Raw genomic sequence first — 22,599 nt, 5'->3', positions numbered from 1 at the left:
TGGCTTTGGTGGAGCAGGCATTTTGAGCATGTAGAAAACTTAGTCACATGGTTCTATTTTGTCAGACAATAAACTTATAATACTTCAGGTATTTAATTTCAGGAGACCCCCCCCCAGGGGGTGGAGATCCTGTAAAGGTTAAAATTAATGATTGGATGATGATTATATGAAATTATGCAGTATCTTGAGTCAAAAATTTATTTACAAACAGTGAAGAAACAATAAAGAAGAGAAATGTAAGGGGGATAGAGAAGTTATTTATCCGATTAGCCTAAATGTTTTACTCTGGGTCTGCTTTATCCAGGCAGAGATTAATTAGCTCTCAACCAGGAAGGCTGGTAGTGAGTAATCATGCGGCCTCTTCCAAGATGGAAGCTAGTCTCTTCAGAAACTAGGAAAGGAGTTGGTCTTTTCACTTACCCAACAAAGCAATCCAGGAGTCAGAGTCCAAGTAGAAGTCCAGCTCTGAGTCCACGATCCAAGCTGTAGTCTCCAGTGAAGCTCCCTCCCTCAAAGACTATCTAAGACTATCTCCAGAAGAAAATCTCTTCAGACTATCTTCTCAAAGACCACCTACTCTGAAGGAGTTTGGACCTTTCTTTTTATGGTGACTTCTTGTCCCCACAGGGGCCTATCACAGTTTCCAAATTGTCTAGTACTGTCCAGGGAACAATGTGTGTAGGATCGACTTCTCATCTTCTGAAGATTAAGTTCTCATCAAAAAGATTCATAGATTCCTGGCTGATTAAATTTCTAAGGGTGTGAATTCTCTACCTTGCTAGCTTCTCACCTAGTACTAAATAGGGTATTTAATCTTTTGTTGATTCAATTCAAAAGTAGACAAGAGAGAGTTAATTCTGTCTTCAATCTAGTGAGGTACTAAGTAGGGGTACTTAAGTTAGTGTTAACTCAGGATAGATAATAAAGAATTCTCTTTCACAATCCCCCCTTTACATGGGGAGAAGAATCAAAATCCTTTGTTCTTCTCTCTTTTTTATATAACAATCATTCTGAGCATCCTCTTCGTCTTAATATATTTAATATCTATAATCTTAAAAATATAAATGTATATATTTTAAATATTGCATATATTTAATTTATTTTTTAGTACTATATTTAAGCCAAAGCCATGACCATTTGGGCTCAGAATATCATCATAGTTCCCTCCTGTTCCATTTTGTTTTAGCATTATTTTCATTTATGTTGTTATAGATGAACCTGCTTACTGTTCTCTACTTCCACTTGTTTCATTCTGCATCTATCTCTTTGTATCTTCTCTCAATCTATGGGCCTTTTCTGTGCTCAAAGGTAAGCCCTGCTAGAGACAGTAGAAAGAGTCCCTGTCCTCAGGGAGGTCACCTTCTATGAGGGGAGATAAAATGTACAAAATCTGAGCAAAAGAAACACAGGTTAATTGGGAGTGTGCAGTAGAAAAGTTACTTGGAAGTAGAAGGACCAGGTGAGGCCTCATTAGAAAAATCTTTTGAGGAGGCAGCTGGGTAGCTCAGTGGACTGAGAGCCAGGCCTAGAGATGAGAGGAACTAGGTCAAATCTGGCCTCAGACACTTCCCAGCTGTGTGACCCTGGGCAAGTCACTTAACCCTCATTGCCTAGCCTTCTCCACTCTTCTGCCTTGAAACCAATACATAGTATTGACTCCAAGACAGAAGGTAAGGGTTTAAAAAAATCTTTTGAGTTGATTTTTTAAAAACCCTTACTTTCTGTTTTAGAATCAATATTGTGTAATGATTTTAAGGCAGAAGAGCAATGGGGATCAAGTGACTTTTCCAGGGTCGTCCCACAGCTAGGAAGTATTTGAACCCTCCTATGTCTAAGCATGGCTCTCTATCTGCAAGCCACCAAGCTGCTCCCTTGAGTTGAGTTTGGAAGAAGACCTGGATTTTGGGGATAAAAGTGAGACTGTAGGGCATTTGGGGCTTTGGGACAGTTGGGACACACAGTGTGTATGATGACAGTAAAGTCCCCATTCAGGCTGCAGTGCAATATGTGTGAAGGCCTTCACATGAGTCCTAGAGATAGACTGAGTATGGCAGAGCCAGCTTTGCAGAGGGTGGATTGGAGAGGATAGAAGTTTGAGACCGGGGAGTCCAGATAGCAAGTTCATGCAGTGGTTTAAGGGAGTGGTAGTGAATGCTGGAACTTAGAGAGAGGGCTGTGTGAGTGTAGAGAAGAGGGAAGATCCAAAATGGGGAGGGAGAAACAAGATTCTGCAATTACTCAATTGGAGATGAGGCAGACCCTGAGATTGCAAACGTGGGTGGCTGAAAAGATAATGGTACTCCTGACAGAAGTAGAGAAATTTGGAGGAGGAGAGTGAGTTCTTTGGAAAAGATCTCAGTTTGGTTTCACACACGTGGAGTTTGAGTGGTTGTTGATGCAGGAGGGGAGCTCAGAGGAGAGATGCAGGCCGGTATTTAGATTCTGGTGATCATAATCAAACTGATGGGAGATGATGAGTTCATTGAGAAAGAGAAATAGGAAGAATTCAGGGGTTTTCTCACCTCCGTTTTCTCATCTCTATATAACACTCCCTGTGGTAGCTGCCTACTGTCCAGATGGTATATGTTTCTCTTCCAGTCTTTATTTTGTAGATTCCAAAGAGATGGGTAGTGTAGGACAGAGTAGCCTTAGCTGATGAATTTGAACGAAATGCTTAGGTTGGTTCTATCAGTAAGGGGAAGATTTAGAAGAGAGTTACCAGGTGAAAGGCCAAAGACATCTTGGATCCCAGAAGCCATAAGAGTCAGAGATGGTACATGGCTGTGCTCTGAGCTGCTGGTGGTCCCCAGGGAAGATGCCTGGCTATTGATCTGGGGACCTCTGGGGACCATGCAGCTGAAGCACTTGACCCCAAGTTTTGCCTGGTGAAAGAGAAGCCAGGAAATACATGCTTAGGGATCAGAATGAATGATAGTCACTGATTATCTAGCAAGACACTGCCAGTGGATTAGGGGTTATACCAAGAATGCTTTCACTCCCTTATGGCTTGGAGACCTGATTCACAGGCTTCTGGGGACACTTGAGCCACAGTGGTGAAGCTTTGGAGAGTGAGAAGAACTCTGTGGCAGCTGGAATGTTCAGAAGAGGGTGGATGACTGTGACTTTTAATATGATCCCTTTCATTTTTTATTTCACTCAGTGTCTGTAATCTAGTCTTCACGTGAATGAGGAATCCTTTCAGTTAGAAAACAAAGTAAGATATTATGGAATTGGGATGAAGCAAGTAAATTTTGATAGGATTAAATCATTCTGTACAATTAGATTGTACAGAAAACTGGGCTGTTGAACCAAGGGGACTACAGTTGGAGCATGCTCTGTTGGCATTGAGCAGATTGTTCATGATTGGTGGTTGGGAGTTGCTCATACATGCATGATAATACATTTATAACCAGATCGAATTGCTTACCAGCTCTGGGAGGGGGGAGGGAGGAAGGGAGACAATTTGGATCATATAACTTTGGAAAAACATATGTGGGAATTTGTTGTTACATATAATAGTTAAAAATAAAATATCTTTATAAACTTTTTTTAAAGCCTAGAGTCTAGTTGAAATACAAAACTCCCTCTCTCCCAAGGCTTGGATTATAAAATCATAGATTATTATTATGCAAAACATTTCCATATTATACATTTTTTAAGAGAATAATCATATAAAACTAAAGTCCCCAAACCAAAACCCAAATAAGCCTAAGTGAAAAATCACTTGCTTTGATCTGCATCCTGACTCCAACAATGGAATCCAAGCTTTTAAAAGTTGTCAAAGCTCCTCTGAGGGATTTAATTTATTTGCCAGTCAGATATAAAACACAAGTTTTGCAGTAGCAAGGGAAGATGTGGGAATCTCAGGCCTCCTCTTTAAAGGTCTTAGCCCTACCTTATCTGGCTTATTGACATTCCATTTCCCAGCCACTGAGCTCAGTCTCCATGTTTAACTCATGCTTTTTCCCTTCCTAGTTGCTACCTTCCAGATTCCTGAAGACTTTGATTCCCACGTAATCCAGGAAAGGATTGGGCCTACCACTGAAATCCTGGTGAAGTCAGATTTTCCTCTCACGGCTTATGAGCCCAAAGTTCAGGTGCCCTTCCAGACCCTTCCAGGCCGTTGCCCAAGGAAGATTGAGATAGAGAGGTGACTCCTGGGGCCAGACACAAAGAGATTTTGGGGGGTGGGTTGGGAGGAAATGTATGAAAGAGGAGAATAGTTTGACTCATACATATTGCCTCAATATCTGCTCTGACTTTAGTTTTTCAGATAATCTGGAAATATAGCTGTATTCTTTCTTGGTTATGCATGCCGAAGGGCAGTGATGGGCAAACTATTCCCTGCAGGCCAGATCCAGGCTGTAGTTTTCCCATCACTACCTTAAGCAATTGCCAAATTTTCACAGTTGATCATCATACGATATTGCTGTTCCTGTGTACAATGTTCCTGGTTCTGCATTAGTTCCTGCAGATCTTTCCAGCTCTTTCTGAAATCCTCCTGTTCATCATTCCTTATAGCACAACAGTATTCCATCACCAACATATACCACTATTTGTTCAGCCATTCCCGGGCACAGTCCTCCTGAAGGGATTAGGAGTAGGAAGTTTAGAGGCCAGTTGAGTTTCCTGAGTCTCCACTCCTGAAGAACTTGGTGGGAATTTCTTCTAGAGGGGCCCTCTGGCCTCTTCTCCAGCCCTCCTCTCCCTTTTCACTCCAAGCCAGAACCATTCTGCTGCTGAACCAGTAAGGTGGTTTGTGGATGGAACATATCAGGAAGGAAAGTTTTGGGGAAGGTGCTGAGGATCAGAGCAGAGCAGAGGGTGGGAAGCTCAGTGTCACCCTGCTCATCTCACAACCAGACCCTGCAGCCAAACCTTTGACTTGGAAGGAATTGGCTGAAGGCAGCTGAAGTGGGTAGCAGGTACTGAGAAAGTCCCACAGGAAAGGCCACTGACTTGGAGACTAGCAGCAGAAACACCAATTCTCATGACATTGACTGCTCCTGAGAAGCCACTTGATGGGCTATTGAGGGCAAAGAGAAAGAGATAGTCAGAAAGAGAGCAAGTCTTGCTGAGTGCCTCCTATGGGCTCAGCACCAGATGGGCTGGCTGGTTGCTGCTTAGTCCCGGCTGAAGAATTGTTAGTGAGGACCTGCACTGGAGACCCTAAGTTGATTCTGCTGAGCAAAAGTCCCCTTGATAGCATGGACTGCCAAGCATCAGACTGATGCAAATGGCATTTATTTATTTATCTATTATTAGTTTTTAATTTTTTAATTTTTAAAAAAATTTTTACTTCTTAGAAAAAATTTTTTACATGGCTACATGATTTATGTTCTTGCTCCCTCTCCCCCACCCCCGACCCCCCCAGTAGCCAACGCACATTTCCACTGGTTTCTTCCTGTGTCATCAATCAAGACCTATATCCATATTATTGATAATTGTTCTAGGGTGGCCATTAAGAGTCTACATCCAAATCGTGTCTACTTCAGCCAATGTGTTCAAGCAGTTGTTTTTCTCCAGTGTTTGCACTCCTGTAGTTCTTCCTCTGAATGTGGGTAGTGTGCCTTTCCATAAATCCCTCAGAATTGTCCTGGGTCATTGCATTGCTGCTAGTACAGAAGTCCATTACATTCGATTTTACCACAGTGTATCCATCTCTGTGTATAATATTCTCTTGGTTCTGCTCCTTTCACTCTGCATCAATTCCTGGAGGTCATTCCAGTTCACATGGAATTCCTCCAATTTATTATTCCTTTGAGCACAATAGTATTCCATTACCAGAATATACCATTCCCCAATCGACAGGCATCCCCTTGTTTTCCAGTTTTTTGCCACCACAAAGAGTGCGGCTATAAATATTTTTGTACAAGTTTTTTCCCCTATTATCTCTTTGGGGTACAAACTCAGCAATGGTAAGGCTGGATCAAAGGGCAGGCATTCTTTTAGTGGCATAGTTCCAAATTGCCATCCAGAATGGTTGGATAAATTCACAACTCCACCAGCAATGTATTAGTGTCCCAATTTTGCCACATCCCCTCCAATATTCATTACTCTCCCCTGCTGTCATTTTAGCCAATCTGCTGGTTGTGAGGTGATACCTCAGAGTTGTTTTGATTTGCATTTCTCTAATTATTAGAGATTTAGAACACTTTCTCATGTGCTTATTGATAGTTTTGATTTCTTTATCTGAAAATTGCCTATTCATGTCCCTTGCCCATTTATCAATTGGGGAATGGCTTGATTTTTTTATACAATTGATTTAGCTCCTTGTATATGTGAGTAATTAGACAAATGGTTTTTATTTAAAACAACAACAACAAAAAACAAATATTTCAGCCCTTTGACTTTATAATGTGGCTAAATTACTTCCATTATTTAAGGTAAAATACTGATTTTTAGGTAAGAAGAGACTGACTAGGATGAGTTGAACCAAAGTGAGTATCTAGAGTTCCCATCACTGGTCCTCAGTCATGTACTCCAGAGACATCTTGAAGTAATGGTGGATTTGCCAGCCAGTTCCCAGTCACCTCTGCTTCCCACAGGCTTGTTCTACTTTGGGATCCTGAAAGTGTTAGCTAGAACCCCAGCTGGTCTCTGTATGCCCAGGAAGACAGTTGCAATAATGACTAGAAGTCTGTGAAAGACTTATTTGGCTAGTGCTGTCATCTCTTCTGTTTTCTCCCTTCTAGGAGGAGGCGACAGTATTTGAAGCTAGATATAAACCAGCTCTTGGCTGCAGAAGGTATAGACTCCAATTTGCTAATGCCCAGACACCAAGATCCCAAGAACATGCAGACCATTGAGCAGAAAAAGGATCCTCTCTTCCCCATCTATCTACCCCTGCAGGTGAGAAGGCAACATGAATGGCTCCGTTCTAGGGAAGAGTTTAGCCCTTAGATTAGGAAAGTGTTCTGAGATGTTGGCCATACAGTAGCCCAGGTGGCTAGAAATCAGGCCAATAGCAAGCACTTAAAACAGGCTTGTAGCTCACATTCTTTCTAAGCCCTCATTCTGGAGAGAGAAAAGACTCTGACTTTCACCCCAACACAGGAGTAGCTGGCTGTGTGGTCCACTCCCAGAGCTCACCCAAACTTCCATTAGCATCCATTGAGAAGGGAATGGTTTCCATTAGTAGAGCAGAAAATTATCACAGGAAGAGACAGGTAAATGAGGAAAGTGAGCTGCTAGGAATGCAAGTGAACCCCACATTCTTCCCTACACTTTCTGACCTCTCAGTGATCCCGTTAGTTCCCATGGATTCAAGGGTATTTGTACCACTGACTCTGCGTCAGCTCTCATCTCCTGAGCTCTATTTTCATGTCACCAGTTGCTTGCTATCTTCACCTCTGCTTCTTGCAGCTCAGTCCTAGAATTAGGCAGCCAGGATGCTTTTTTGCCACTTCTTGATCATTCATTCTTTCATTCAGTCATTTGTTCGACAGACATACTGAGCACCCAAGTACAGTGATCTATGCTTGGCATGAGGGTGAAAAGATAATGAAATCCCTATTTTAACGAGGCTCAATCTAGTAGGGGAAATGAGGCACAACCACAGATAAGCATGATACAGGATTTTATTTGGATTATAACTCATTTGGCTGATTTGGCTGATATAAATAATATAGCCAGACCTCAAATTATCTGTAGAGAGGAGCTGGTAGAACCTAGTGATTGCTACATAGATTTGTCTGATGGCCATTAATAAAATTTGTGCTATGCTGTTTGATTTTTTTTTTTAGATTTTTTAAATTTTTTTTAAACCCTTAACTTCTGTGTATTGACTTATAGGTGGAAGAGTGGTAAGGGTAGGCAATGGGGGTCAAGTGACTTGCCCAGGGTCACACAGCTGGGAAGTGTCTGAGGCCGGATTTGAACCTAGGACCTCCCGTCTCTAGGCCTGGCTCTCAATCCACTGAGCTACCCAGCTGCCCATGTGCTGTTTGATTTTTGAAAGCATACATTACATTTAACAAGAAAATTGCCTTCTTTATGCTCCTTTCTGAATTTATTTAGTTTTCTTCTCTGTATTTTTAATGTTTCTTCTTTTTTATCTTTTGAACATGTCCCTTACTTTCCACTAATAGCCCTCCAACATTTGCTATTTTTGTATTTTGTCATTTTTGCTATTCTGGTGGGTGTGAATGAAATCCCTAAGTTGTTTTAATTTGTATTTCTTTTATCAGTAGTCATTTTGGATTTTTTTTTTAAACCCTTACCTTCCGTCTTGGAGTCAATACTATGTATTGGCTCCAAGGCAGAAGAGTGGTAAGGGCAAGGCAATGCGGGTCAAGTGACTTGCCCAGAGTCACATGGCTGGGAAATGTCTGAGGCCAGATTTGAACCTAGGACTTCCCATCTCTAGGCCTGGCTCTCAATCCACTGAGCTACCCAGCTGCCCCCTGGATTTTTTTTTTTTTAAATATAGTTTCCAATAGATGCATTTCTTCTTTTGAAAACAGCTTGCTAGCAACTTTTGACCACTTCCTTATTCTTGTCTGTCCTTACATGCTGTGATTGTAAGTTCTTTATGGAAGATATCCAAAATTTCCCCACTTAACTGCTTCTCTTCTATTCCTACCTACATTCATTTTGCTTGTGTAAAAGCTTTTCAGTTTTATGTAATTAGAATTGTTCATTTTATCTTTTTGGTCATCTCTGGCTCAAGTATAGTTAAGAATTCTTCCTCTTAAAATAGATTGGTATTCCTTGAGTTTTTTAGGGGAGTGGATTTTGAGTCTGGCTATCAGGTCTACGATTCTGCTAGTTTTATGAATTTGTCCTGATTCAGTTTACCTGCTAGAGAGCCACAAAGGAAGTGTCGGAATTCAACTGTCATTATTTCATATTGGGCAACCTTCTGTGTGAGTTTGGTCCCTCAGATTTCTCCCTTCAGTGGAACCCTGTGATGTGATTGAGAAAGCCTGGCCACATGTTTTTGTTTCCAGGTCATTTTCTTTCCTGGCCTCATTCATTTCGTGGCCTTGAATGGCAGGGGAGATCCCTTGCCACCATCACTGAGTCTTGCCTTTTTCACTAGATATTTGATGATGAGGAGTTTGACTGCCGAACCCCTGAAGAGTGGTTAGCGATGGGTCTGGAGCCAGGGTGTCCAGACAGAAAACCAGTTCCCGGAAAAGCCCTTTTACCTACAGATGATTTCCTGGGTCATGGTAAGCAACCATGACGAAATCAGCTGCCTCATCCCTCAGCCCTTCTAACCTTTTTGTCCCTACCTGCATAGATATTATAATTTGAGTATGAGGCTCAAATGAAACAATGTCTCTAAAGGACTTTTCAGGTTTTAAGTTGGAATATTAAAGTCAGCTGTTATTGTTACCATTGTACTTTGGGTTGGATTAGGTATTGTATGTCTACTCCTGGGTTGTTAAGGACTGGAAGGTATCCTGGAGACCCAGTTGGTCCAACCTCTCATTTTACAGATGGGGACATGGAGACTAAGAAAAGGGATAGGACTTGCCCAGGGTTACAGAGGGTAGGTTAGACTCTCAGTCTTCTGACTTCTAGAGTTCAGTACTCAGCTTGTCCTCCCTTAGTGCAGGAGATTGCACTTGCTATGGGGAAGATAAAAAGGTAAACAAGATCCCACTCTGGCTTGCTAAAGCTTATAGGCAAGTAAGGAAAAAGACTGACTAATAGGGCCCTTTTTCAGATAAGACATAGGGCTTGATTATGACATATGAGAAATATAATTGTGAAAAAACTCTTTGCATCAATATCAAATGTGACTGGGTTTTGGTCAGCATAACCGAGATCCTTAGTTAAAGGTCTCTAAGCAACTGGGAGAGAGGTTCTAGCTTCCCAGTCACACAAGGGGAGGTTCAAACAATGCAAGAAAGTTTTCTCACAATTCCCACACTGGAACAAAGGTTTTTCAACCGAAAGGAATTGGACTAGACCCATAATTGAATAGAAAAAGACTGTGCTAGATCCAGAATTAAGTCTGAAAATGGAGTGAGTATGGTTCATGCAGTTCCCACAATTCCCATACCTCCAAGGAGGGCTGCTGACCTGGCAGAACCATGTCTGGAAAAGGTCCTGGAGAACAAGAGTTTTAGCCAAGGGGAGCTTTCACAGGCGGCTTTTCTAGACCACAGGGCAAGAGCTTATTCCCCACAATTCTGTTATCCTGGAAGTAGCCTCAGGCCCTAGGAACCCATTCCCTGGGTTTTATGTATCCTTTAAGCAGGACAGCAGTGTGTGCATCTGCTTCCATTCAAGGTACCTTTCTGATGCCTCTAGACCAAGGATTCTTAGTCTGTATCCAGACTCATTAGGGGACAGACAGACACAGAAATGAGATTAGATTTTCACTTAGTGGGTACAATAAGGTACATGTTTAGTCTTAAAAGGGTTTGATGGTTCCTTTCTCCATAGAAGACAGACTGCAGCACATTGTTGTCTAGGGTTGTGAAGACAGCATCACATTAAAGACACCTAGATTCTTTGTTCCGATCCCCTCTGGAACTGTGAGGGGAACACAGGAATCTGATGCCATGTAGTCAGGCTAGCTCTGGCCAAAAGGCTTGAGAACTTCAGAGAACAGATTTCAAAGGAGGCAATCCAGGGAACAGCACAGAGGAATAGGTAAGCCCACAGAAGTGTGATCTTTCTGATCTAAGGACAGGCTCCACCACAGTCATATGCTTCTGAGTGGGGGGGAAACAAATAGCCAGACACAGGTTGGAAGCCAGAGTGGCGAGGCTTATCTCACAGTTCTGTAGGGGATCGGAACAAAGAATTTAGGCGTCCTCCCTTTAAAACTGAACATTTACCAGTCTCATATTTCTTACTGTACCTACTAAGTGAAAATCCAGTCTCTTTTCTGTGTCTTCTGATCAAACTAAGACGTTTTGCTCAGTTCTACTTGGCCTTCAGTGACTAGTAGGAAAATGTCTCCCATGGATAGTCTGGACAAGGATAAACAACCCAGGAGAGTAAGGCTTGAAATGACTTAGAAATAGCTTCAAGTTCAGGTATTTATGCTCAAAAGAGGACAGGCAGCCTTCTCTTTTAGTTGGTTTGTCTTTTACTTGAACTTCATTGATTCATAAGCATTTATTAAGTGCTTCTTATGTACAAAACACTCAACTAGGGGTTGTGGATACAGAGAGAAAAATGATCTAGTCCTTGCCCTGGAGAGACTTACATTTTCCTGGGAGCTTATATTCTACAGAGACTACTTGAGATTCCTTCCTCATATGGGAATCTATAAAAGAGGAGCTATATGTTAGTCAGTTAATAGGATTTTTGTATTGTGGGTTCTTTATAGCTCACCCAATTGAAATCAGGCCCAACTGGGGCCATTCCCATTTACTTTATTCTAGATGATCTAACACACAGTGTGTTGTCTTCCCTTTCTCGGAGAATACATTAGAAGATAAAATGGAAAGAAAGAATATCATGCCTCTTTTTTATCAGCTTCCAGAACTGTCCTGGAAAACTGGTGGGGAAAGGCTAGAGAAGGAGATCTGAGCTCTTTCCCTTTCTGTATATCTCTCTTCTGAGGACTTTGAACAGAAGACATCTTGTAGCTGTTAACAGAAGTAGCAGTCCAGGCTCTACTGGGACTCAGGGAGGGAGGGAAAGGGAGCTGTACCCCCTACCCCGACTCCTGCATATTCCCTGCCATCCTCAAGACTATCATCCAGAAGACATTACCCTTAATCCAACCTTGTGTGGGGTTTTTCTCATTCTAGAGGATCCTAAGAGCAACCAGTTGATTTACGAATGGAATCATGTTGGGGTTTTGGATTATGACTTGCAGAAGAAATTGTATTTGGTGCATAAGACAGATGAAAGGGGCCTGATTCGAGATGATATGGGGCAGCCTATCCTGAATGGAGGCATGACTTCAGAAGGTACATACTTATGACTTCTTACAGGGTTGATCTTCTAGGGAGCTATACCTCTTTTTCCTGGGCTCAGGAAGAAGGAAAGAAGAGGCCTTTTCCTAGAAAATCCTAATATTCTTCCAGCTGTTAGACCAAGGACTTCTGGGTGAGGCACCAGGTCTTATGGCTAGGCGAAAGGCAGCATCTGAATGAACAGATCATTTTGTGGCCTTGGGAAACAGGAAGGACTTAGATTGTCCCTGCTCTTGTGGGCTCCTTTGACTCTTCCTTTCATTTCTACCCTCAAACCAGTCTAGGGTCATTCATTGATATCCTTCATTGATAATTTATAAGGTCTCACATCTATATACAATTTAACAGTTTTCAAAGTACATTCATATACATTACCTCATGGTTCTCAAAATAGCCCTGTGAGGGGTCAGGAATAGTCTCCATGTTTCAGAAGGGGAAATAGAGCCCTAATGATTGGAAATGATTTGCTCAAAGTCACATAGCTAGATGATGGTAGAGCTGAAATTAGAACCCAGGTTACCAAACAGGGGCAAGAGGTCCAGGGGTCTCACCACGTGGCATTGTTTTTCTGAGCACGTGGTCATCAGAATTCAACCTGGTGGTATTGGGGCTAAGGACAAACTCTTTAGTTCCCATTCTTCAGGAAGTTTTAAGAATACTCAAGGGTCTGATCACATCTCCCTCCCATTGTGTGTCTTCCTCCCAGGGAGAGCCCTCCTTTTGCCTTGTCAGTTTTGGATTCCCCGGATCCAGTTGCTCTTTTGTGCAGAGGATCCACGTGTGTTTACACAGCGTGTTGTCGCAGCTAATTTGCTCCGAAAGAAGACGGAGGCCCTCCTTCTGTACAACCTGTATATAGACTGTATGCCCACTGAGGGTCTGAGGGTCCTCAGTGAACAGAGCCTGGACATGATCAAGCAGCGGACCATGAGCACCCCCAGGATGCGGAAAGGGGCTTCGTAAATATCTCCTTCCCTCTGCCCCAGGCAGGGAGTTGGGTGGGTTCTGGAAAAAGCTTGAGACCCACCATCCCAGGACCAAGAATCCCTGTCAGGATAGGAGCCTTGGAAGATGAGCAATGTATGATCAGGCTAATCCTTTCTGGTCGACATTTAATGGGCTCTAGCTGCTTAGACTCAATTTGCTACAACCTGACAAAATGGGGATGGGGATGGTTGATAGGCTATGGTTAGTCTGACTTATTTGGAGGGACACGGAACCAGAGCCCAGAAGGAGCTCAGAACCACACTAGCTAAAAAGGAACTCCCCAGAAGTGAAAGGCACACTGAATCCACTGAGCATCCATCCATCCATGAGATGCTGACAGAAGCATTAAGCAGTTTTGCCCTAGCCCAACTCCTTAGATAACTTTAGATAACTTGCTCACTTCCTGCTCAGTGGCCCCTAAACCCACCCCAGAAGAATGCCCAAGGCAGTTTTAGGGCAGGCCAGGGTGCAGAGCTCCTTCCTTCTCTTAACTTCCTCTTTTCTTGTGTCACAGAGTCCTAGAACAGCTGGTCACTTTGGCCAAGGAGGCAAACCTGGACTATGAACGAACCATGAACAAGATCAATTTTGACCGGATTGTAGCCGCCAAACCAGAAACATTTTCCTATGTTACTTTACCAGATAAAGTGGAGGAGAAAGTGCCTGAGCGAGGTATGGAGTTGGTGGCAGCTCAGTTGTCTGCAGGCCTGGATTGCCTGGTGTCCTCTGGGTCTCAAACTCATTTACCAAGTTCTCCTACCAGCCCTGGGTCACATCTCATCTTTGTTTGCTTGGTGGCCATTTCTGATTGTGTAATTCTCATAGCAGCTTCCTCATCTGCAGGCCCCTTCATTTGCTTCTCCATGAGATGGTGAAGGTTTGGGAAAAATTAATCTTCAGAGCAGCATTAGAACACAACACCCACAGGGAGAATCTTTGAATGTGTCCAAAAGAAAAATAAAAGTATTTTGCAGGTTATCTTCTCAAGTCCTTGAGAGCTGATTCTAGACTTAGACTTAGTTGGCAGGTAGTGAAATCAAGTCACTGTGGCCCCAAGAACCCAGGCCCCTGCCACCTGTTCTTTGTCCTTGTTTCTTCTGCTTTATAGAGGGCTCGTGAGAACTGGCTTCTTTTTGGCTAGAGAATGCTGGTTTCCACTTGCATATTTATGGTGTGTTTTGGGATTTGGGAGTGGACTTCAACTTTCAGGAAATTTCATAGCCTGTGGACTCAGGGGGCCCCAGGGTCCATGTGCATTCCTTTCTCAGTCCTCTAAAGGGTTGTTAGGGGCCTCCAGAATAGGACTTTTTCCCAATGGGCCAGTAACCTGGCTTAGAGGAGCCTTCAGAGAAGAGAGAGAGCATTTTAAGGAGAGACATGACGTGCCCAAGAAAAAGTAAAGCACTGTTCTTTCAACATTTGATAAATAAATATATATATATTTTAAACCCTTACCTTCCGTCTTGGAGTCAATACTGGGTATTGGCTCCAAGGCAGAAGAGTGGTAAGGGTAGGCAAGGGGGGTCAAGTGACTTGCCCAGGGTCACACAGCTGGGAAGTGTCTGAGGTCAGATTTGAACCTGGGACCTCCCGTCTCTAGGCCTGGCTCTCAATCCACTGAGCTATCCAGCTGCCCCCTTGATAAATATTTTTTAAATTAAAAAATTTCCCCCAATCTGCCTTTAATCCCTTGTATCTATTCCCATCCCCCATTGAGAAATTGAGATAACAAATTCTTGTTACAAACATGTATCATCAAGCAAAACAAATCTTCACGTTGGCCATGCCTCTCCTTCTCCCCCTAATATGACTCAATTTGTACAGACACATATTTGACAAGAACCTGCTGTGTCCAAAGTACAGCCTAGGAGGATTTCCATTTTGTTAATCATTCCTGGAAACCACCATCCATCTGGCTCTGAAGCTTTAGGACTACCTGAAGAGAGGGAAACTTGTATTGTTATAGCACTTTGCACTTTGCACTTCAGTACTTTCCTTACTAGGCCCAGTGGGAGAGGGGTACCAGGATAATTTTGCCCATTATACAGAGGAGGGAGTTGAGACGCAGAGGGTTGAAGTCGTTGACCCATTGTCACAAAACTTGGAAGTGCTGAAACACAAATGACTTTATGTTCTTTCATCTCTTTTCCCATCATCGCTTGAATTGTTTGTTGTTGCCTGAAGATTTGGCAGAGGATCAGTTCTGAGAAGCCTGAAATGAAGGAGAGATGTGGATGGGAAGCAGGCAGCAGAAGCCTGCTCTGGGCTTTGCTGTACAAACCGATATAGCCAACAGATGGATAAAGTTGTTTGTGCCCCACGTATAGGGATACAAAGTCTTAACCCCTATCCTCTCCTGCCTTTCAAAAACTGCTACACAGGCCATCCCTGCGCTGGGATATAGTGATGGTCCCAAGGAGTCGGGTGGGTCTCTGAACAAGTGTGAGAACCCCAGAAGCCCTGCTCTGGTCCTGGAACTGGAGGCTAACTTAGGGAGCAGGTCATTTTAAGGCCCTGCAGATCAGAAATACTAAATAAAAAATGTTTATTGAATGAACTAAGAGCCTCAGAGTTCAGTAGTCTATGAGAGTCTGGTGTTTGGCTGATGCTGTTCTGAGTAATAATTCTTATTTCAGGGAAGATCTAGTTTTTCCAAATTGTATTTCATTTCCCATCCTTCAAAAGCTAAAAGAAATTTGATTTTGTGATCCCAAAGTGCCACCTTTGAGGGAATGATACAGATTCTCCCTAAGCTGCTTCCTTAAGGATCCATCTCTTTGTCTTCTACCCAGGACTTGTTGATATGCCTGAATATCCCTTTCTGGATCAGAAGGAGGCCTTCACTTTTGTGTCCTTGCTCACCCGAACAGAGGTCATCACGGCCCTGGGCAAAGTACGGGCTGAATGTAACAAGGTGACAGCTATGACTCTGTTCCATTATACTCTGTCCAAGTTTGGGCGGTTGGAGGAATTTGAACAGATCCAGTCCCAGATGTTTTCCCAGGTGAGCGGGATAGTTTAAGGAAGTTGATATATTTAACAATGTCAGTGCCCCTCTCCACAACTTAATAAACTCCAGTGGGTCCCTATCCCAGGATCAAATACAAAATCCTCTGTTTGGCATTCAAAGTCCTTGGCCCTTTCCTACCTTTCTACTCTTATACCTTACGCCTCCTGCATACTCTATGATCCATTGACATTGGTCTCCTCGTGGTTCCTCAAACAAGAAATTCCTATCTCTAGATTCTAGACATTTTCACTGGCTGCTCTATATGCCTGGAATCATCTCCCTCCTCATTCTCCCTTCTGGCTTCCTTGGATTCTTTCAAGTTCCAGCTAATGTCCCATCTTAATGCCAATGCCTTCTCTCTATTGTTCACCTCCAATTTATTCTCTATCTTGTTTTTATATAGTTGTTCATATTCATGTTGTCTCCCCCATTAGACTGTGGGCTCTTTTTGAGCAGGGATAGTTTTTGGTTTTTCTTTGTGTTTCCAGAGCTTAGCATAGGACCTGGCATGTAGGGAATACTTAATAAATGTTTATTGACCAACCCACTTTAAGCATATGGAATTTCTATGCTTATCTGTTTGAACCATGTCTATTTTTCACTTTTGCCTTATCTGAGATCATGATTATTTCCTCTGATTTTTTGAATTTTATCTGAAGTAGAATAAATTCTATTGTGACTCTTCAATTTGATTCCATGAATTTTTTTGTTTCAAATATATTTTTTGGTAAACATTGCTAAATTCTGCTTTCTAATTCAATTCTGTTACCTTTCTCTCTTTTGTGGGTGAGTTCATCCCATTTACATTCACTATGATGACTTTTAACTGTATATTTTTCTCCATCATGGTTTTTTGTACCATTTAATTTTTTTCTCTTGTGTGGAGTAGAGAAAAAGAAGAAATCTGCTCAGTCCCCATTCCCCCTTCCTTTTTTCACTAAGCCCATACCCCTATATTTCTTACACTTTTTCTTTTTTTTTTTTTAATCCTGCTGTTTTGATTAAGGTTATGAAGATAAAATTTGTTTTGCTTATGGCTATTCTTCTACCTTTTCTATCCTGATAACCCTTTTCCCCAAACCCATTCCTTTTTCACTATTGAGTTTCACATATTGCTATTGTGTTTGATTTTATCTAGTGCTGATGCTCTTTTCACTTCTTTTCTACATATTTGTAGACTTTTCTGCTGTTACATCCCATTTATTTGCAATTATAATTTCCTTTCCCTTCTTTTTTTCTCTAGTATATTCCTTTTTCTCCCTTTTTCCTTTCCCTTCTAAAACCACAAAATGGAAGAAGGACAAATCTAAGTCTTGTATTTGTTTTATTTAATTCCATGTGACCCTTGAAAATGATCTATTCTGAAAACACTTGCCTCTTCTCTCTATTGGAGTTATCTATTAGCTCTTTCCAATTAGTCAAATACATTTACCTTTCTTGATTTTTCTTGACTCCTGTGTCTGCAAGTTAGTTTCTTTTCATCTCTGGTCTTTCATTAGCAATGCTTGAAAGTCCTCTATTGTAGTGAAGGTTTATTTTTTTCCCCCCAGTATTATTTTAAAAAAAATATTTCAGTGACATCTTCTGGAGAAGTCCCTCCTCATGTTATTGAACACTGGCCTATTAAGAATTACATTGTTTCTAACTCTTATTTATCTAGTCTGTTCCACGGATCTCTTTTATGGTAGTTTAGCCAGCATCATATAGTTCTAGTGATTATTATTAATATAGTTTGAGATCTAGATTTGCTAAACCTCATTCTTTCCTACTTTTTTTATTTCCCCCAGAAATTCTAGATTTTTTCCCCTTAAACTAATCTTGTTGTAATTTTATCTAGTTCTGCAAAGTAACTCCTTTTTTGTTTGATGAGACAACACTCTCTGTGGCATTCTATTGGTATAGCACAAACAGCACCAATGAATTTTAGTATAATTATTTAGATCTTCCTTTACTGATAAAGAATATTTAATAATTATATTGCTATAAATGCCGAGTATGTGTTGGTAGGTTGATTACCAGAAATTTTATCATTTTTTAGTTATTTTGAAGAGGATTTTCTTTCCATCATTTTCTCCTGGCTTTTATTATTATTGTAGAGAAATACTGATTATATTGTGGATTTATTTTGTATCAGGGCTGTTTTTACAAGATCTTGTTTTCTTGGCCCCTTTCCTCTAGGTTCAGATGTTCCTGAAGGATAGCTGGGTCAGCACTCTAAAGGTTGCAATCAGGAGTAGCTTGAGGGACATGAGCAAAGGCTGGTATAACCTCTATGAGACCAACTGGGAAGTATACCAGATGTCCAAGCTTCACAAACTGATGGAACTTATCAAGTATACCCTGCAAGACTCTATCCGATTCCTTGTCCAGGACTCTCTGGTCAATTTTACTCAGTTTATCCTGGATGCCTGCTACAGCGTCCTAGGCTGTCGTGAGGACCTGGTCTGGGGTTCCGATCTCATCAACAGTCCATACAAGTGAGAGGAGAGAAAGTAGCTTATTATATCTGCCTGCCACCAGCCCAGGGCTAGCAGAGAAGGCAAGGATGCCAGGTGCTATTGATGGTGCCTTAGTCCTGTGGCCCAGAAACAGGTCTAAGGTGGGGATGTGGGAGGATACAGATAGTTATGGCCCATAGCCAATCAAGTTTGGATGACCTGAGAAAGTAACAGGGCTTAAAGATTTCAAGAGACTGCCATTAACTGTCATTGGTTTATAGAATAGTACTGGAGACATGCACCAATATCTCCTGGAGAATTGTGGATAGTTAACAAGACATGTCCATCTTTTTACAGTATATGTTGAATACTGAATTACTTGAGTTGGATTGCTTCTGCTTCTTGGGCCATTGTTATAATCTTTAGAGACCTTGCTTCCAAAAGGCCTTCAGGGGACATTGGTGTTGCCTCTTCAGCTCCTTCACCCCAGGCATTGTCTGGGTGGGAGGCTCACTTAGAGCCCTGGATCTTTACCCCTTCTGTACTTATTATTTGCCCATAAAGGTGTTAGGAGGGGACTTTGAGTAGAGAATCTAGACTGGCAGCTGTGGATGCCACACAAATAAGGACTGGTAGCCACTTCTCTACTTCTGGGAAGGTACTAGTGGGCATTCTATATAGGGAGACAGGAATAACATTTAGTCCTCAGATTCTCTAGGAGACACTAGGCTTCCCCGGAAATTCTCCTGTTAACTTGTTTTCTATGCATAGCTTTCCAGGAACTTAAGAATATATCCTAAGAATCCTGTGGGGATCTGCTTTCTTGTTTGATTATACCCCTAGTCTGTTAATTTTTAAGCTTTTGCAGACTGAGTGGTTTCTCATCCACCTAAGCATTGCTCTGTTGCCTCCTGGGTTAGTGAGTAGAGAGAGAGGCTTTCAAGTGGTTCCATAAAAAGCTTAGGAATAAATCTAGGCCCAGGGTGGGGCAGTTGGAGGTTCCATATCCACGGGTAGAACAAAAGACCATTCAAGGCTTGAAATGTCTCAGCTGATTGTTGATGATGGGATTGGGAATTTCATAGTACAAATATTCCACATGTAGAGTGATAAGGAGGGGCCCACAGGCCTACAACTTAAAAGAGAAATGTATAGCCAGCTTAGCTTTCAGGGTCTTGGAACAAAGAAATCAAAAGCTGGCATGGACTTCTTCAGACTCAGGCTCTGAGAAGAGGGGGAAACCAAGTCTTGGGAGATCAAAGTCAACTAAAGGCACACAGGACAGTCTTTTTAGGGGCCCCTGTGGAAGACTACTCAACAGAGCTGCTGGTACCCTTTTAGCTATCTGTGCTCAAGACAAGCACAAAGTCAAGTCATCCATCCTTTATTCAGTGCCCACTGTGTGTCAAGCTCTGTAAGCACTGGAGATACAAGGAAAGCCAAAAAACAGCCCCTGCTTTTAAGAAGCTCATAACAAGAGGAGACAACATGAAAAACAACTATGTACACACAAGACCTGCCCAGGATAAATTGGGAAAGGTCTTAAGATTGAGGACTGGGAAAGGCTCTTGCAGAAAGTGGGATTTTAGCTGGGAGTTGAAGGAAGCTAGAAGATAGAGATAAAGAGGGAGAACATTCTAGGAATGGAGGCTAACCAATAAAAATGTCTGGAGTCAGGAGATGGAGAACTGTGTGCAAGGAATAGGAAGGGAGGAGGCCAGTTTCACTAGATGACAGAGGGCATGGAAAGGAGTAAGAAGACTGGAAAAATAGGAAGGGGAGGACTGGCACTCACGGAGGAGGTGGAGGAGGCGGTGAGGGCGGCGGAGGGAGAGGGAGGTCCCGCTGCCTGCCTGGATCCCGCGGCTCTCGCCTCCACCTAGCTTTCATCTCCTCTTCATCTTCCAACCGTAGCCACCACCGCAGCCGCCACTCATGTTGGCGGACAAGAGCAGAATCAGCAATGGGGTGTGTTAAAAGTAAGGAAGACAAAGATCCAGCTATGAAATATGGAACCGAAAGCAATTTAGAGCCTATTAGTATAAATGTTGGTCATTTTGGATCAGAACTTACCTTAGGGTGCCAGTCATCTTCAGTAAAGGGATCAACTGTTAATTTTTCCAGTCATTCCATGGCACCATTTGGAGGTTCAGCAGGAATGACACCTTTTGGAGGTGCTACTTCTGCCTTTTCATCTATGCCAAGTCCACATTCTACTGGTCTAACAGGTGGTGTTACTATATTTGTGGCCTTATATGATTATGAAGCTAGAACTACAGAAGATCTTTCTTTTAAGAAGAGTGAAATATTTCAAATAATAATACAGAAGGAGACTGGTGGGAAGCAAGATCTATAGCTATAGGAAAGACAGGATATATCCCTAGCAATTATGTAGCTCCTGCCGACTCCATTCAGGCAGAAGAATGGTATTTTGGCAAAATGGGCAGAAAAGATGCTGAAAGACTACTTCTAAATCCTGGGAACCAACGAGGTATCTTCTTAGTAAGAGAAAGTGAAACCACCAAAGGTGCTTTTTCCCTTTCTATTCGTGACTGGGATGAGATAAGGGGTGACAATTTTAAACACTACAAAATTCGGAAACTTGACAATGGTGGATATTATATCACAACCAGAGCACAATTTGATACTTTACAAAAACTAGTCAAACACTACACAGAACATGCTGATGGCTTGTGCCATTAGTTAACAACTGTGTGTCCTACTGTGAAACCTCAGACTCAAGGTTTGGCAAAAGATGCTTGGGAAATTCCTCGAGAATCGTTTCATCTAGAAGTTAAGCTAGGACAAGGATGTTTTGGTGAAGTATGGATGGGAACATGGAATGGGACGACAAAGGTAGCAATTAAAACACTAAAGCCTGGTACAATGATGCCAGAAGCTTTTCTTCAGGAAGCTCAGATCATGAAGAAACTAAGACATGACAAACTTGTTCCATTATATGCTGTTGTTTCTGAGGAACCAATTTATATTGTCACTGAATTTATGTCAAAAGGAAGCTTATTAGATTTCTTTAAGGAAGGAGATGGAAAGCATTTGAAGCTCCCACAACTGGTTGATATGGCAGCACAGATTGCTGATGGTATGGCATATATTGAAAGAATGAACTATATCCACCGAGATCTTCGAGCAGCTAACATCCTTGTAGGAGATAATCTTGTTTGTAAAATAGCAGATTTTGGATTAGCCAGGCTAATTGAAGATAATGAATACACTGCAAGACAAGGAGCCAAATTTCCAATCAAGTGGACAGCTCCTGAGGCTGCATTATATGGTCGTTTCACAATTAAATCTGATGTTTGGTCACTTGGAATTCTACTAACAACTTGTAACAAAGGGTAGAGTGCCATATCCAGGGATGGTAAATCGTGAAGTCTTGGAACAGGTAGAACGGGGATACAGGATGCCTTGTCCTCAGGGCTGCCCAGAATCTCTCCATGAGCTGATGAACCTTTGTTGGAAGAAGGATCCTGATGAAAGACCAACATTTGAATATATTCAGTCCTTCTTAGAAGACTACTTTACTGCTACAGAACCACAGTACCAGCCAGGTGACAATTTATAAGTCACAACCCTACACTATATGCACAAATTTGCCAAAATGTAAAAGAACTTGTGTAGAGTTTCCTCACTTACGTAAAGGAATCTAAAGAAGAAAATCTTCTCCACTCTGCATGCTTTTCATGGCAAACTGGAATTCCAGATACAGTTGCACAAAACCACTTTTTAAGTGTTAAACTCTAAAGAACCAATGATGCAATTTTCCAATTTATTTCAGGGTCCAAAGGAAGTTTAACTAAGATACTAATGACAGTATGAGTGTTGGCATGATAATGAATAGCAACAAGGCTACTATTTGTAAATCCCTTCTTTTCTTTATTTCCCCCAAACTCAGAATTTCGACATTAGGGGAAACTGTTTAGCATTATGTATAAACCTGGGAGATAAACACAAATGCAAAATGACACTTTCAGTATAATTTTAAACCAAGGAACTTTTTGGTATTGGACCAAACATTTCCATTCCAGTTGTGTAAAATTTTCTCCATTCATAATTTTAATAAAATTTTATCATATTTGATAGATAAATCTATAACATTGATTTAATTTTCCTTTTGCATGAGATAATCCAGGTTTTGGAAAGAAGAAAAATAAATCTAAACAGTATATAACTTGATTAAGTGTTAGGTGTCAGGCAATGAAATTGGAAAGCATAATGCACTGTTAATACTTATTTTAATGTAACTGGAAAATAG

General features: G+C 41.8%; 2 protein-coding genes across 2 annotated transcripts in view; both read left to right on the top strand.

The window, feature by feature from the left end:
- Nucleotides 1-22,599, top strand: part of DNAH1 (dynein axonemal heavy chain 1) — a 139,761-nt gene that overhangs the window by 12,511 nt on the left and 104,651 nt on the right. The window contains exons 3-10 of the mRNA XM_044676631.1: nt 3,976-4,150; nt 6,696-6,852; nt 9,044-9,176; nt 11,724-11,885; nt 12,598-12,850; nt 13,393-13,550; nt 15,671-15,882; nt 18,067-18,365. Of these exons, the coding sequence (XP_044532566.1) occupies nt 3,976-4,150; nt 6,696-6,852; nt 9,044-9,176; nt 11,724-11,885; nt 12,598-12,850; nt 13,393-13,550; nt 15,671-15,882; nt 18,067-18,365 (1,549 nt within the window). The remainder of the gene's footprint in view (nt 1-3,975; nt 4,151-6,695; nt 6,853-9,043; nt 9,177-11,723; nt 11,886-12,597; nt 12,851-13,392; nt 13,551-15,670; nt 15,883-18,066; nt 18,366-22,599) is intronic.
- LOC123245412 (tyrosine-protein kinase Yes-like) lies at nt 20,290-21,909 on the top strand. Its single transcript, XM_044674334.1, is given in 3 exon segments — nt 20,290-20,638; nt 20,641-21,667; nt 21,669-21,909. Coding segments are annotated over 3 exon segments (1,617 nt in total).

The sequence above is a fragment of the Gracilinanus agilis genome, chromosome 1, assembly GCF_016433145.1.
Source record: "Gracilinanus agilis isolate LMUSP501 chromosome 1, AgileGrace, whole genome shotgun sequence".
In the NCBI taxonomy this organism is placed as follows: domain Eukaryota; kingdom Metazoa; phylum Chordata; class Mammalia; order Didelphimorphia; family Didelphidae; genus Gracilinanus; species Gracilinanus agilis.
Note: the sequence above shows the minus strand (reverse complement) of the source record. Positions and strands in the feature narration are given on the sequence as shown.